The 16,355-nt window shown below is 45.8% G+C and overlaps 2 protein-coding genes across 2 annotated transcripts in view; one reads left to right on the top strand and one right to left on the bottom strand.

The window, feature by feature from the left end:
* Positions 1-16,355, bottom strand: part of LOC138246470 (sodium/potassium-transporting ATPase subunit gamma-like) — a 116,108-nt gene that overhangs the window by 90,914 nt on the left and 8,839 nt on the right. The gene's annotated exons all lie outside the window — the stretch shown is intronic.
* Positions 7,498-12,193, top strand: LOC138246469 (uncharacterized). Its single transcript, XM_069201105.1, has 2 exons — positions 7,498-9,981; positions 10,508-12,193. The coding sequence occupies exons 1-2, from the start codon at positions 8,852-8,854 to the stop codon at positions 10,617-10,619; spliced, it is 1,242 nt and encodes a 413-aa protein (XP_069057206.1). The 5' UTR covers positions 7,498-8,851; the 3' UTR covers positions 10,620-12,193.

The following is a 16,355-nucleotide window of genomic DNA, read 5'->3' as shown; positions in this document are numbered from 1 at the left end:
GATGTCTGAGATTTCCATATCGCCTGAACCATGGATCCCTGACTATTATGTATCATTTTGACAGTATCCCCGTTCTTCTTAGCTTGAAGACGGTGGGTCAGCAACCGGCCACAGAGATTACCATCACAGTAAAATGTATGCTTTAGATGGGACAATGTGTTATCCGCCCTGTCAAGGTCCAAGTGCTTAAGTTGAAGACATGCCTTTTCCAACTCCGTTCATGCTCTTGGAATCCCTGTGTGCTGGTGGATAGTTTCGAGTTCAAGGTCCTTGTGATCTAGACCCTTACATTTCTCTTTCCTTTCGTGGTTGTCAGTCGTTGATATAGCTATCAGTTCCCCGCTAACTACCAGCTTCAGAGCCTCCCAGAGAGAAGCCACCGACACCTCTCCAGTGTCATTGGTCTGAAGATAATCAGCGATCACCCCTTGTATCCCGGCTACTGTGGTCTCAGACCGGAGGAGGCCATACTGAAGCCACCAGCGAGAAGGCCTGGCATCGCTCTAGTCCACACGGATAATCATCGAGAGGGGGGCATGATCAGAGAGAGACATGGGGGCGATGTGCACATCCTGGACCATAGTATGAAGCACAGGGGAGGCTAGGAAGTAATCAGTGCAAGCATATGTGTTATGTGCGGCAGAGTAAAAGGTGTAATTCCGAGTTTGGGGACGAGAGAGTCGCCACATGTCCCTCAGGCGAAAGTCACCTAACCATTACACTTCCTGAGTTGAGAATGCGCCAAACTGACCGAAATACTGACTAGATCGGTCCAGGTCTGTGTCCATGACAAGGTTCAGGTCACCCCCCACCAAGATGGCTACGTCAGGAAACTTTAAGACTGAAGTGAGGGCACCTATAATGCAGTTTTCCTGCTGCTCCTTTGGTGCGTACAGGGACGCGATTGTGATGCGCAGGTGGCCCACTTGTATTCAAGGCGTCAAATAGGCAGGTGTGCCCCGGGGCAAGTCCCAGATGTAATGAACTTCTTAAAGGGTCTGAGGTAGCTTGACGTTCCTGTACACGCTTCTTTGAGCCAGGGTTTGGGAATTTCTTATGTTTGACAGGTTTCTGCCATAGCAAAATATGCGGGGGGAAGCTCCGAGGGGACCCAGGCATCAAATAGGCAGGCGTGTCCTGGGGCAATTCCAAGATGCAGTGAGCTTTTTAAAGGGTCTGGGGTTGGCACAACTGGCCCTCCCAGTGAAAGACAAGTCTGAAGGGGTGTCCCCACTTGCAGGAGAACTCCTTGGAGTGCAAAAACTCAGTGATTGGTTTAAAGTCTCTGTGGCGCTGAAGCATGTGCACAGAAAATCCTTGGTGAAAATTATTGCGGTGAGATCTATTCTCTAGGTCCCCCGCATGAGCCTGAAGGTCAACTTGTTGTTTGTGTAGGCGGATAACCTCTTGTTGCAGCATCTCAACGTCTTCACTCTTGGCTGATTTGTTATCCTCAAGGGAGGATACTTGCTGTCCAATGGAGCTCAGATCCTGTGTCACATCCTTTAATTCTTGAGGTCCTGCTGGAGGTACTGAATTTCTGCCTTGAGGGAATCAAACTGGGAGGCCATGAAGGGCAGGGTCACTGGTGCTTGGTCCCGGTTGGTGTCACCCTCCATTTCGGTCTGAAGGGGCCACAGCAAATCCAGTATGAGGTCCTTAGAGGCAGCTGGGGTGGAGCTGGTGAGCTTGTCCCGCACAGAATGTTCATGTTTGCCTTTTCATGCCGCCATGATGCTGTTGGGGAGGGGAGTATTGCGGGACTGCTGCTGCTCTCCAGTTATTCCTGGGGTGGGTAAACCCCGAACAGTTTCCGCCAGGTTTTGGCCGCACTTAAAAGCGTCTTTAGGAGGCACTCCGATGTTGCTGATGGAATTAGAGGATGTGCATAGCACAAGCATGGAGTCCCTAGGGCCAGGGCGGATGGACGTACTACGCAGTGTGCCGTGAAGCACAAGCAAGGCAGGGGATGGCATCCACTGGAGCACAAGAGTCCAGCACCGTTCGCCCCAGTATGGTTCCTCCAGTATGGGGGTACCCCGGGCTGATCACCAATCAAGCCCTTCCATAAGGGGTGGGGAGCAAGTGGCTGAGCAGGCCCCAGGATGTGCCCCTCTAAGGGCCACCATCTCCACCCTCAGGCCATATATGGGAACCTAGCGCCCAGGGTGACTCCGACACCACAGGACCTCTCGTTCCACCGCCCCCAGGGATCGGTTCACCACGGGCGGGGCCACCTGCTGGCTCCAACTGTGTGGGGGTGTTGTGGTGTTTAGGTGGTTCAGGACTGTGCCATAGGCAAACGTCCATCCAGGTCTCAGGTCCGGCCTAAGAATTACTCCTCGGGCTCCAGTGCAAGCCCAATGTCCCAGGCCCCCCAGGGGCCAAGGTCTTGTCACTGGCCCATTTCGAGCAGATGAATTGATTGCTGGCACATGTCTGGGGCCCGCTGCAGCCGCATCTTCCCGGGGCCGCCGCGGTCGCTGCAGAATTGTGACCGACCCCCAGTGACCATCCTTTGTCTCTCCAATCTCCCCTGCTCCACCAAGGGGTCAGCTGCTGCCATAGGGGGGCCATGGAGCCAGCGCCAGAGTTCAGGCGCAGATGGTTGCTCCCTGATTGTCACTGGGGCAAGCACCAAACTCTCACGGCTGCGGGTGAACCCCGGTGACGTCGCCAGTCCGCCTCAATGGATCCGGGAAGGCCGGCTCTGTCGCGAACTAGTGAGCAGCAAGGGCCAGATGTACCAAAGGGTTTTTCCCATTCTGTGTCAATGGGAAAATGTGTTCGTACATATGGCCCCAAGCTCGGCCGCGTGGCTCGCTGCGCTGCGGCTGCAAGGTGCCTGAGGTCAGGCAGAGCCACAGGTGGTGTTGCTCGACAGCAGCCTCTGGGGTGTTTGGGTCACTTGCAGTGCGTTTCATGGTCTCCAATGGGTGCAGCATGCAGCCGTTTGGGCAGCGGAGGAGTAAACACGGCGTCCTAGCTCACCACCATCTTGACCACGCCCCCTCCTAAAAACCTCTTTCTGGTAATGCGGGTACAGATACTGAGTGCTGTCCCGCTATATATCAACCCCTTTCCAAGAGTGACTTCGAGCAGCACTTCAGCACTTTTTTAGAGATACCCTATAAAATGCTCCCAATTCCTATATTAGGACAATGCTGAATGTTTCTCCCAATGTTGAATGTTTTTCTCTAATACTAGTTATGCTGTTAACTCATCTAATACACTATTCCTTCTTCTTCTCTTAATATGTGTTAGATAAAGTGCCCTGTCTCCCTGTGCTCAGAAGCTTGAACGCGCTATATCAAAAACTAAAATAAATACATAAAATAAGAATAAATTGGCAGACATAAATCGTAATCCCCTTTAAGTCGCAGGGAGATACTGGCCAGAATCATTCATTTTGGTCCCAGCTTTTTCAACGCAGTTACCGGAGAACTTGTAATGAGGCCCTTAAAGCATCTCCATCACTGCTGCCACTGAAGTCTCATTTCTAAAGGACATTCTGTTCTGCATCTCATTGATCTCAACAGGGTTGGTTAAATCGCTGTATGGATTAAAACACTATTCTTTAAAACCCTGATGAGTCTTTGGACACCTACTAATATCTCTATAGTGCTCTCCACACCGTTTCCCAAAAGTGTGGGCTCTGCAACTGAGTTGTTACTGCTCTACAGAGATGACTATTTTTCTCAGGTCTCTGGATTCCCATTTAGTAGCTGCAAGGACAAAACCCCAAAAGCCTCCAGTCGCAGATGCATCATCCTCTCACGTTCTGCTTTTCCTCACTAAAAGTTTCCCTTTTTCACAATATTTTGTCTTGGTCTCTGAATCACACTGATCCATGTGCTAGTTCTGGTGTGCTACAAGAAAGGCTCCCGGGGATCCGCTATTTAGAGTCAGTGTGCTTAGAGAAGGTGTGCAGCCTTTTTCTCCTAACTGTGATAGCAACCATCCCATTTTGCAGTGACTAAACTCAGTGCTTAATTTATAACAGGAAGAGTGACAGTAGCTGTTAGCGGGACAAGCTGCCCATCCTCCACTATCTGGACACAACTGGGATGTCTGCCTACCCGCCTGCTGAAGATCCCGCTGAAAAATCAAAGGCACTCCAAGAATTAGGATTCTGTCCAGGACCATTACACAGTCTCCTTGGAGAGTCTAGGTCTAGAGGTCAGCTATTTTAGCACTATATGGAGAAGATAATCCTAAATCACATACATTACATTATATCATAATACTGTAGCAATACAATAACCAGCTTGTTGACTGTATGCTTGCCTTTTTTTGGATAGGTTTGCACTCTAAAAATCCCACATACATACAGTCATTTAGAAAAAATGACAACAATGTACACCATGTAGGTGAGCAGTGCTGCCCTAATGACTATGACTGGCGACAATATTTTCCTGTACCAGTTAAAAAATAACTTTGCTAATCTCCTGCACTGATTCCACCTCCTTGCTGGATGGTGATTTTGAGACCGAGTTCCTCTCTGAAGGTCTGTGAGGGTGTCTTGGGACATCTGGGATGCTAAAACATTGTAAAAGCCCTGGAAGATTAAATCTCAGGGCCCACACTGGAACACGATCTAGTAACTTGATTGATGACATCTAGAAGACCTTTCACCCTGGGATCCTCTGAAACTATCTAATTGGGTGCACAAGGCATGGAGTGACCCAGCAGCAAAATAATTTTCTGATCACAGCTGACGGCTCCTGATGGATCACCTCATGAAGTTTAACCAGATATCCTTAAAAAACAAACTCCCTAGATCCCTTCATGCCAGATCACTGAAATATTCCACTGACTGGTAGCTCTTTTTAAAATACAGGCCCATGGAGGCTCCTTTGCCCTAGAACCATCAGAAAAAGGTAACCACAAATGCCATGTTCTGAGTTACTGGTCTCTTTTCTCTTCCCAGTACTCCCAAATGACAGCCAAGGCAGGCTTTGGCACACCAGGAGGCCTACAATGAGTTAATTGTACCACCCTTCCCAAAAATCCCAGCACATTTGTCTAATGGACTTTACTGAAACTTTGGCTCACATTTAGCATCAGGAACTTGCCTGGCATCCAGACAAAGCTGTGGCTTGATTTATAGTTAGGTGGCAATATACAAACTCATGCTTTCAACTATTGTACCATTATGTTGGTGTAATAAAAGATATTCCTCTTCCAAATAGTACCTTTGGCGTGGCAATGAACGTTAGCAAGTCTGACCGAATCAGTATTCCATTGTATTAGAGATATTCACTCCAGCCACCTTCTATGAGTAAACCTTGACTGTTCAACAACAGGTACCACTGAAGAGTTAAGGAAAGAGGAAGCTGGATAAACTTTACAAAGGACAGAAAGCAGGACACAGGGGCCATGAGGAGAAGCAACATCAAACATATATACTGATTAGTGTTCTCCAGTCTGCCCCTGGATCCAAGGAAAATGCAAGGCAGTGGTGACAACGCTTCATCAGAATTATCATTAAAATATTACACAATAATACCAGTAATACTCACCATTAGTCAGCACAAAATCCAATCAGTAGTCCCATAGAATTTAGCAGTAGGTAACAATAATTAAAGCAAACGAGCTTTGTGTGAATGCAGTAGTAATATACAAAGTCACTGTCTAATTGGTATGGACATATTTTGACAGCAGTAAATAGTCCACATGCTTTCATTAGCCTGAAAACTTTGAAAATTGAATTAAAATGAAAATAGTCAGGGAATATCCCCATATAATTTGTACAAATAGAAAGGACTGCATACTTTTGGACGTTCTGAGGCCGATTCATAAAGTCATCTAAGAGTATGATTTAGAGTATTCATATAGCAATACTTTCCGTACTCATTAAATCTTTTGTGAATCGGCCCAGAGTCTTCAGTGCTGAGGGACCACATACATTTTCACTACAGGTGGTGGAAATTTATAGGAGGCTTCCTACCAATGTTTGTGTGGGCCCCCAGTCACTTTGCCTATGTCGCTGTGCATAGTATAGCAATATAAATTATCGGAGACCTTGACTACCACCAACCCAGGACGAGCTTTGAAGTTTACTGTATGATATTCATCCATGTCAAGGTTTTATCACCAGGTAGGAACATAAAGACGTATAGTTTATTTCTTGCTGCTACTCTATGTGCATTTCCAATAATTCTACTTTTTTCCAAAAGAATTTGGGTGGAAATAGACAATTTTAATGGGGGCATTTTTCATAGTCTCATCGTATCGTGATCCTAATACAATTTTTTTCTGTTCAACATTGCGATTTGACTTAACTAAGTATCTATATATCCTGATCATCATTAAACCTGATTTCTTGCAGTATGTTCATTTCATTATCAGAATAATATATTCAGTAAAACATACAAATTTTAGTTTTCCAAGTGAGAAATTGATTTCTCTAATTATATTGCTCGTATTGGAATGCGGAAAGCTATGATACCGAACTAACTGTGAGTACAACCTATTTGCTACATATGCTTCTTCTCAAATTGCCTTTCTCTAATAAAGCAGAAAATCATGTTTGCGAGTTGCATCATATACTACTATAGACGGTCGAAATTCAGCTGCCATTCATGTGGAAGAGTCAACCCAAGCCACCATTATCTATTTGAATCAGTTTCCTTATCCGTAGCACACAGACATTTGCCATGTCATTAAAATGTGATGCCTCAGTAGTTCCAATGCTTTAATGATTGTGGTTACAGGGAGCTCCTGATCCAATTATCCAATGCTTTATGCCAAATCCGTGAAGAACCTTGTACTGATCTGATCCAGTGAGAGATGGACCCAATCAAGTCTCTGTCAGGAAAGTCAGAACCATGGACCACGTCCAAGCATGCTACCTACCTGCAGGCACCTGCTTAATGTGACTTGCTCTCCACCTATGCCCTCGTGACCCAAATAGGATCCAAATATGTGTCTGCAAGATAAATCTCTGATTGTTGTAATTAAGACAGCTATAAATCTACCTTAGTTAGAAGTAGCAAACCAACCCTCAACCCCTGAAGTAGAATCCACTATTGTGTAAAACGCTGTGAAAGTTCACCTCACATGTAGACACACTCTGAGGCTGATCTCAAACGCTCAAGTTAGGATTTATTTCCAGAAAAAAGGCTCCAGCCAGCAGCCAAGAGCCAACTCCAAAATGAAGTGCCACGAAAAGAAGAATAACACTCACACCATTATACGGCAGTATTCCAGATGTGGCAGAAGATAGATCTCTTACCCAGATACCTCAACATTAATTGGTGGCCATTATCAGCAATGCTAGATTCAAGCCTGATCGTTCACTGCTCCTATGGCAGAGCAATAAGGAACTGGGTTCTGACCCGACACTTGGGTGAGGAATGGAGGACAGAAGGGAGGTTGTCAGTGATACCATTGCATCTCTACCCAGTGCTCGCCATTACCTTCTTCAACTCGGTGTAGACTCCACATTGGATCCACAATGGATACCCCTGTCCTGCCATTTGATAAAGTTTTGTTTTGACCAATGACTTTGTGTTTCACCACTGCGCATATTAGTTGCTCAATGTTCACCAGTAGCACATGGTATGTTTTGTTCAGTTTAGCCGCCTATGGGCTTTGACATTGCATTAGTCATTACATTCTGTATTCTGCCTATTGGCTTTGACATGCTGTATCCAGTCTAGCCGCCTATTGGCTTTGACATTGCATGCCTATTGACTTTGACATGATGTATTCAATTTAGCTGCCTATTGACTTTGACATGCTATTAGATATTCTGCCTATGGGCTTTGACATGATATTATATATTGCATTTTGTATTCAGCTTAACTGCCTATTGGCTTTGACATGATATTCAGCTCCGCTGCCTATTGGCTTTGACATGATATTATACATTGCATTTTATATTCAGCTCAGCTGCCTATGGGCTTTGACATGATATAAGACATTGCATTTTGTATTCAGCTTAGATGCCTATTGGCTTTGACATGACACTAGACATTGCATTTGATATTTAGGTTAGCTGCCTATTGCCTTTAACATGACATTGCATTTGATATTTAGGTTAGCTGCCCATTGCCTTTAACGTGGAGTTCTGTATTTTTCCAAGCTGTGTTTTTGCACCAGAGAACCAAGATGTTTTGCTCTCACAGTAGACTAGACCTGATAAGAGAGAGTACATGGGCGTCGTTTCTCTTCCCTTGAGCTTGGGAACAGGAGTAGTCTTGGAGACCTGGCCAGTCTCCAAAAGGCTTGCTCAGTTTCCCAGGTCTGAGAGGAGGGGGCACACCTTTGTAACGAATGTAACAGGCTGCAGAGAGTCAGATTCGAATCTGCCGGACCTCGTGCTGGAGCTTGGCGCCAGTTGCCAGCATCCCGTGTGGGTAGATGACACTCTTTCTCGCGGCTGACAGGGGTCCCCAGCTTGCAGACCTTAGAAAGATGTAGCTGTAAATAGTTCCTACACGGTGAAGTATTTGTTTTGCTTTGCATTCAATATCTTATAAATATAACCTGCTGTGTATATTGCAAACTGATATATTTTGTTTGATTAACGCGGACTTGAAAGCTACTAATTCGTCATTCATTCATAAACATTGTGGTTGGGGAAGAATAAAATAACAATAAAAGTCTTCTTTGACCTCAGAAGTGCATTTCTGTTGTGTTATGTTAGTGCTTAGAAACTAAAATAAGAGGAAAGCACTACAATTGGTACCTGGAGTCGTGGGGTCGGTCATTAAGAGGTGATTAAAGGGGTTTGACGAGTTAGTAGATTTCTAAGTGCACACTTTAAAAGTGTAATTGTTTTTTGTTGTTTGGAGAATTACAGAAATTGTTTTCTGTTTGGAGAATCACAGTAGCACGGCAGACCATGTCTGAGAATACATGTGTTGATGAACTGCCTGATGGTGCTAAGAAAAACTGTGAATTGTTTTCTGTTTGGGGAATTACAGAAGAAAATGCATGTGTAGCTAAAAGGCCTGATAATGTTTTGAGAAATAATTCCCGTTGTATATATGTAGAAAACGTGTCTTTTGGAAGTAATGATGACAGAAAGGTCTGGATACCTTTATCTGCTTACAGAGAAATGCAGGAGAAATGTAGGAAGTTGGAACATGAAAATAGGAATTTACGTGAGCAAATTAGCCAGGATACAATAATTCAAAATAATGCTGAAAGTTATAAAAATGAAGAATCTTTCTTGTCCCATTCCAATAATGAGGGGGTTAAGACAGCTCCGAGCTGCACTGAGTTTCCGTGTGAGCCAGGGTTTTTGGCAGCCAAAGTGCATTCCTTAACTGATAACACGGACGACGAGTTACCGTTGCAAAATGCACAAGTAAAACGAAGGATTTTAGAGCAAGACACCCCGAGTTTCATTAGCTTGTTTGATTTTTGGAAAAAGAATAGCCCTCATTTGAGAGAAATCCTAACACTTTTGTACATGGTCACTGTGAAAAATAATATGCAGCTGCGCGCGTGTGATTTGGCAAATGAAATAATGCAGACTTTAGGTTTCTGCGCAGTGCAAGAAGGAAATACTTATGTACATTTAAATCATGAACAAGGGAAGAAAATAGTGCCCCTAGCTAGAATCATACAATGGATCTGGTACTTGCAAGACAGGGCTAGAGTACCACAGATAAAAGAATTATCAATGAAATTGTGTGCACCATTTGAATTCGTGTCTACTGAAGATAAAAAGCATGTTTGTTTTACTAATGATTCATTGACTGAAATGTTGCTTTCTGGCACAGTAGAAGGAACAGCGTTATATAATGTGTGTCAGATTTTAAAGCAAGAGCTACGTGAGATGTGTCATTTTTATGCTGATTTTTGGTTCTTTGATAATGTTTTAGCCACATGGCTTGTACCTAACTGGTTCAATTACCTTGCAGATGTTAATGAGAAAAATGCAGAGAGAGAAGTGTTCACCCAGAATTCTGCCTTAGTGGGGATGGCTATGTGGGTGCCCCAGAAATGTGAAAAGGCCACTTACAGGTGGGCAGAGATGAGAGAGATGCCCATTCCCTTAGATTTGATAAAAACTGTGCAGCATGCACAAAAGCAATCTGTCATGCAAGCAGTCACAGAGCAGTTGGGGAGAGGAAAGTTACCAGAACAGAAATGGCAAATTGATCATGTTTTAGGGAGAGTGATTGCTGCAAATTACCAAGGAAAAATCGAAATTATGCTGATACCTAGAAAAGAATCTGATTCATTCATACAAATTGGAGACAGAATGGCCCAACTGGGCAAAAATGCAGTGAATGGAGGTTTGGTAAAGAAGGAGTCTGCCCCAGCCCTTCTGACAGTGCAAGAAAAGGGAAGCTGTGGTGCAGCAGATAAAAACCTCAGTGCTGATGTGTTGGCTGACGCCCCAAGTGACCCTCCAGAACCTGCAGAGAATATAACAAAGGGCCCCAAAAACGTCCTGCTGATTATAAAACAGGGAAAGAAAGAGGAAGGGTGCAGTTTAAATGAAAAATGTTATTTGCAAGAAAAGTCATACTTGTTTCTTTTGCAGATCCGACCACGTTTCGCCACTGTCCCTGAGTGCGCTGTGTGGTCCCCCTTCCGGTGTGTGCGTGTGGGGTCGGGGAAGGGACCGAATCCCCAACCTGAACCTGGCTGAGTAAAGTGCCAGCACCATGGATCCATTTTGCGCAAACTGCGCCTTCAGTTCAAGTTCAACTTGTTTGCTGTGTTTTTTTTTTTTTCCCCTCTCGTATGGAACTCTGACTTTTGCTTACCTTCCAGAAAACCTTTCAGGTGGACCGTGCACCTTTACATGAGCAGAACTCATGCCACATCAAATTGCTAACACTGTTGAATTAGAGACTCATTCAGAAAAAAAATTGCCCAGTCTTTTTTTATGTAGATGTATCTGATGTGAAAGGTCATGAGATCAATGTGTTAATTCACTTCTATTGCTTTACAGGGATTGCTTTGATCATTGAAATTTGATTTGCTGATAATGTATTTATTTATTTATTTTTTTTTTTTTTTAAATATGAGATATGTGAAACAAAAATTCATTGGTCAAAGGGCGGAATGTCCTGCCATTTGATAAAGTTTTGTTTTGACCAATGACTTTGTGTTTCACCACTGCGCATATTAGTTGCTCAATGTTCACCAGTAGCACATGGTATGTTTTGTTCAGTTTAGCCGCCTATGGGCTTTGACATTGCATTAGTCATTACATTCTGTATTCTGCCTATTGGCTTTGACATGCTGTATCCAGTCTAGCCGCCTATTGGCTTTGACATTGCATGCCTATTGACTTTGACATGATGTATTCAATTTAGCTGCCTATTGACTTTGACATGCTATTAGATATTCTGCCTATGGGCTTTGACATGATATTATATATTGCATTTTGTATTCAGCTTAACTGCCTATTGGCTTTGACATGATATTCAGCTCCGCTGCCTATTGGCTTTGACATGATATTATACATTGCATTTTATATTCAGCTCAGCTGCCTATGGGCTTTGACATGATATAAGACATTGCATTTTGTATTCAGCTTAGATGCCTATTGGCTTTGACATGACACTAGACATTGCATTTGATATTTAGGTTAGCTGCCTATTGCCTTTAACATGACATTGCATTTGATATTTAGGTTAGCTGCCCATTGCCTTTAACGTGGAGTTCTGTATTTTTCCAAGCTGTGTTTTTGCACCAGAGAACCAAGATGTTTTGCTCTCACAGTAGACTAGACCTGATAAGAGAGAGTACATGGGCGTCGTTTCTCTTCCCTTGAGCTTGGGAACAGGAGTAGTCTTGGAGACCTGGCCAGTCTCCAAAAGGCTTGCTCAGTTTCCCAGGTCTGAGAGGAGGGGGCACACCTTTGTAACGAATGTAACAGGCTGCAGAGAGTCAGATTCGAATCTGCCGGACCTCGTGCTGGAGCTTGGCGCCAGTTGCCAGCATCCCGTGTGGGTAGATGACACTCTTTCTCGCGGCTGACAGGGGTCCCCAGCTTGCAGACCTTAGAAAGATGTAGCTGTAAATAGTTCCTACACGGTGAAGTATTTGTTTTGCTTTGCATTCAATATCTTATAAATATAACCTGCTGTGTATATTGCAAACTGATATATTTTGTTTGATTAACGCGGACTTGAAAGCTACTAATTCGTCATTCATTCATAAACATTGTGGTTGGGGAAGAATAAAATAACAATAAAAGTCTTCTTTGACCTCAGAAGTGCATTTCTGTTGTGTTATGTTAGTGCTTAGAAACTAAAATAAGAGGAAAGCACTACAACCCCTCTGACAGAACCACTGCCAAAATGACACCTGTTCTCTAGGTTCTTTTTGACAGAAATGCAATAGTGTAACATGTTGGAAGGGATAGTGGGGCCCAGAGGGACTTAGGAGTGAGTGGAAGGGCTCCAGGTACTGATTTTTAATATGTGGGCAGTGGCATGGTTTTTTCAAACTAAGGGACTTATTTACAAAGAAATGTTGCCGTGTGGTGCTGCAAGCGTCATTTTGAATGTCCAGGGATGGGTCATACTTACAGAAATATAACGCATCTCTATACTTTCCGCTGCACTGATGCACGAACTGCTGTCTAGCACCAACGCAGGCACCCATGCACAGTCGTGCAAGGGGGTCTGCGTTGCAGGGATGATTGTTTATGTGCAAGAAGGGACAACTTCCTGTACATAAACAATAATTAATGGTGTTTCCTCTGGTGGCGCAGTGTGCCGCTAGGGGATTGTAAATGAGGCCCAAAGTGAGTAGACTGGCATGATGCCAGAGCGAGGTGAAGAATGTTATTAGGGCACCGGTATATATTTAACATGTGTCAGGAGCGAGGAGGTAGGGGAGGGGGACATTTAACTGCTCCATTTTTCTTGGCCTCCTAACGGGGGAATGCCGCCACTTGCATTCATTATGCCTGGTGCAGGCATAATGTGGGGGAAGAGGCCACAAAGTGGCGATATGCAAGCATTGCATCACTTTGTAAATATGGTGCTGGGGAATGGCCTCCTTTACGCCACATTAGCATTAAAAAATGACACTAGTGTGGTGCAAGAAGGCACAAGGGCCTTGTAAATCTGGCCCAAAGTTTCTTTCATCACCTTTCATTTTTAGGCACATATCTTGCATCCAAGAGGCAACTCAGGACAGGCATTCCACTAAATCACATCTTGTGGCGTCGATATTTTCTGCAATTGATAGTCCTTAAATAAAAGATCTATGTGCTCCTCGCTGCAGCTCCTTTGTGCCTCTTACAGTTAGAGGCAGGGGCTGCTCCTCTGCAATGGCGAGGTACGTTGCCTACTTGGCTAAGAGCCAGCACGTGAAAAATAGAACGATAGTTTACTATTGTTTTATTTGTCATCTGCTGGCTCAGCCAGCAGTGGAGGGAGGGGTGGGGTTGGGCCACGGGAGATTTGCACTTAGGTTTCTCCAACAAGCCGGGCTGGAGAAACTGCACAGACCGCCCAGTGCACTGTCTGAACGGCAGTCCAAGCCTCTCAGACGAGTCCTGAAGCTGCTTTCATGCTAGATTTAGCCTGAGAGCAGCACCAAGATTGCTGGGGAACTTGTGCTGGTGTCCCAGTGAATGCTGGGACACCATCAGGAGCAGAGGAGCGAGGCGCCGGGAACGGCAAAACGGTAAGTGCTTTTTTATTATGTTTCCCCCATCCCCCACACACCCACCCTTTGACATTTGCGGCTGCCTTTGCTGCTTAGAGGTGGGCGAGCAAACCTATTTACAGGGTTAGCCGAGCTAGAGCCGTGTCATAGGTTTTGGTCGGATATTCGAACCCACGCAGAAGCTGAGCCATGAAAATATTTGCTATGTAAATCATAAACCAGATAAAACATGGAAAGTCTCATCAAAATTTAACATGTGGAAACTTTAACATTAGTTTGGTACCTTATAGCAGTGCACTGAGAAGTACTTATTAAAAGTAATAGTTTTGTATAACTGTTAGTATCAACTCACATATTTCCTACCGAGTATGAAGAGAGAAATGTTTTTTGTGAAATAAAGTATTTGCTGAAGATCACACAGTTTAAGCGGGGAAGCCGAGATTCATCCAGGCTTTCTGGTTTTACTTTGTACACATCAGCCAGGAAATGGGCCTCTATTTGTCTTTCCTTCTATTAAGGCTTTGTTGTTACCTCTTAGTTCATTTTGTGCAGTTTTAATTATTGTGCAAACTCACCCCAAAGGCTGAACACCAGTTAACCTACACAAACTTACATGCATTGTTTTTAGACCTGGGGAAACAAAGTGATGAGCCGAGATTTACAGTACGTTGAGCCAAAGCTGGAACCTGAATCCCCAGTTCCACTGTCCACAGCTCTGACAGCAATGCCACAGCCTGGGTAGATGGAGGGAGGGAGGGAGGCAGAAGCCACATGAAAGCTCTCTCTGCTCGTTAGTGGTTCGAGGATCCAACAGGACCGCGATCTGAGCCAGGCTTGAGGCCCGAGCCTGGCTCGAGCTTTCAGTGGCTCGAGCTTTCAGTGGCTCAAGCTTTCAGTGGCTCGCCCACCTCTACTCCCAGTACACTCTGTTCTACAAACTGCATCCCCGTGCCCTAGATTATACTCCCCCTGTGCCACTCTCTGCATCTGCCCTGTGCCCATGACGTACTCTCGGTGCCTCTAACTGCAGTTCCCTTGTGCCGCTGACTGTATCTAAATGCTCCCTTGTGTCCTAGACTCTCACTCTCCTGTGCCTCTAACTTCAGCTCCCCTGTACCCCTGGCTATAAGTCCCTTCCCACAGCTCCTCTCTGCCCCCGCCTATAGCTCTCCTGTTTCTTGACTACAGCTCGCCTGTGCCCTGTTTACAACTCCCCGTTTCCCTGTTCATAGCTCCCTGTGCCCCTGATTATATCTCATTTGTACCCCTTTTTATAGTTCCCTTGTGCCCCTAACTATAGCTCCCCTGTACCCCCTGTTTAGCTCCCCTGAGCGCCTGACTATAGCTCCTCTGCGCTCCTGTTTGCAGTTGACGTTTGCCCCTGACTGCAGCTCCTCTGTGCCCCTGTTTATAGCTCCTCTGAGCTACTGACTGTAGCTCCTCTGTGTTCCTGTTTGCAGGTGGCCTTTGCCCCTGACGTCAGCTCCTCTGTGCCCCTGTTTATAGCTCCCTTGTTCCAAAGCCTATAGCTCCTCTGCGCTCCTGTTTGCAGTTGACGTTTGCCCCTGACTGCAGCTCCTCTGTGCCCCTGTTTATAGCTCCTCTGAGCTACTGACTGTAGCTCCTCTGTGTTCCTGTTTGCAGGTGGCCTTTGCCCCTGACGTCAGCTCCTCTGTGCCCCTGTTTATAGCTCCCTTGTACCAAAGCCTATAGCTCCTCTGCGCTCCTGTTTGCAGTTGACGTTTGCCCCTGACTGCAGCTCCTCTGTGCCCCTGTTTATAGCTCCTCTGAGCTACTGACTGTAGCTCCTCTGTGTTCCTGTTTGCAGGTGGCCTTTGCCCCTGACGTCAGCTCCTCTGTGCCCCTGTTTATAGCTCCCTTGTACCAAAGCCTATAGCTCCTCTGTGCTCCTGTTTGCAGTTGACGTTTGCCCCTGACTGCAGCTCCTCTGTGCCCCTGTTTATAGCTCCTCTGAGCTACTGACTGTAGCTCCTCTGTGTTCCTGTTTGCAGGTGGCCTTTGCCCCTGACGTCAGCTCCTCTGTGCCCCTGTTTATAGCTCCTCTGAGCTCAAGACTGTAGCTCCTCTGTGCAGGTGGCCTTTGCCCCTGACTACAGCTTCCCTGTGCCCTTGTTTATAGCTCCCCTGAGCTCATGACTATAGCTCCCCGCGCCTTGGTTACAACCCCCCTCTGCCCGCAGCTCTTGCCTCACTTGCCTCTGCGGCCCTGGCATTAACCCCTATGTTTCCGCTTGGGTCCCTCTTGCCATTGCCTGCAGCGCACGTGTGTCCCTGACAGCAGGTCCCATGTGCCCTGTATCTCTCCTGTGTCCCTGACTACAGATCCCATGCACCCGCTGAGTGTAGCTCCCCCGTGGTCGTGTTACTCTCCTCTGCCTCAGCTCCCCTAAGCCCTTTACTATATCTCCCACTGCTCACTGATGCAGCTCCCCTCTGCCCCTGGCTGTTACTCTCCTGTGCCACTAATGCAGCTCCCCTGTACCCCTGGCTGTACCTCCCTGACCACTGATCCTCTTTGCCCCGCCTATAGCGCTCCTGTTTCTTGACTACAGCTCCCCTGTGCCCCGTTTACAACTCCCCGTTTCCCTGTTCCTAGCTCCCTGTGCCCCTGTGGATAGACCTCCTGTGCGGCCATTTGTCCTCTGTGCCCCTGATTATAGCTCCTCTGGAGTACTGACTATAGCCTTGTGCCCTGTTTCTACCTCGCCTGTGCCTCTATAGCGCCCTTGTGCCCC

Source organism: Pleurodeles waltl, chromosome 7, assembly GCF_031143425.1.
Source record: "Pleurodeles waltl isolate 20211129_DDA chromosome 7, aPleWal1.hap1.20221129, whole genome shotgun sequence".
Taxonomy (NCBI): Eukaryota; Metazoa; Chordata; class Amphibia; order Caudata; family Salamandridae; genus Pleurodeles; species Pleurodeles waltl.
This window is presented reverse-complemented; position numbering and strand designations above follow the sequence as displayed.

Bases quoted from the DNA above. Each gene is read 5' to 3' on its own strand.
- LOC138246469 (XM_069201105.1), top strand. From the start codon at position 8,852: ATGTCTGAGAATACATGTGTTGATGAACTGCCTGATGGTGCTAAGAAA. The intron at 9,982-10,507 runs GTGGGCAGAGAT...TTTCTTTTGCAG, and splicing joins TGTGAAAAGGCCACTTACAG to ATCCGACCACGTTTCGCCAC.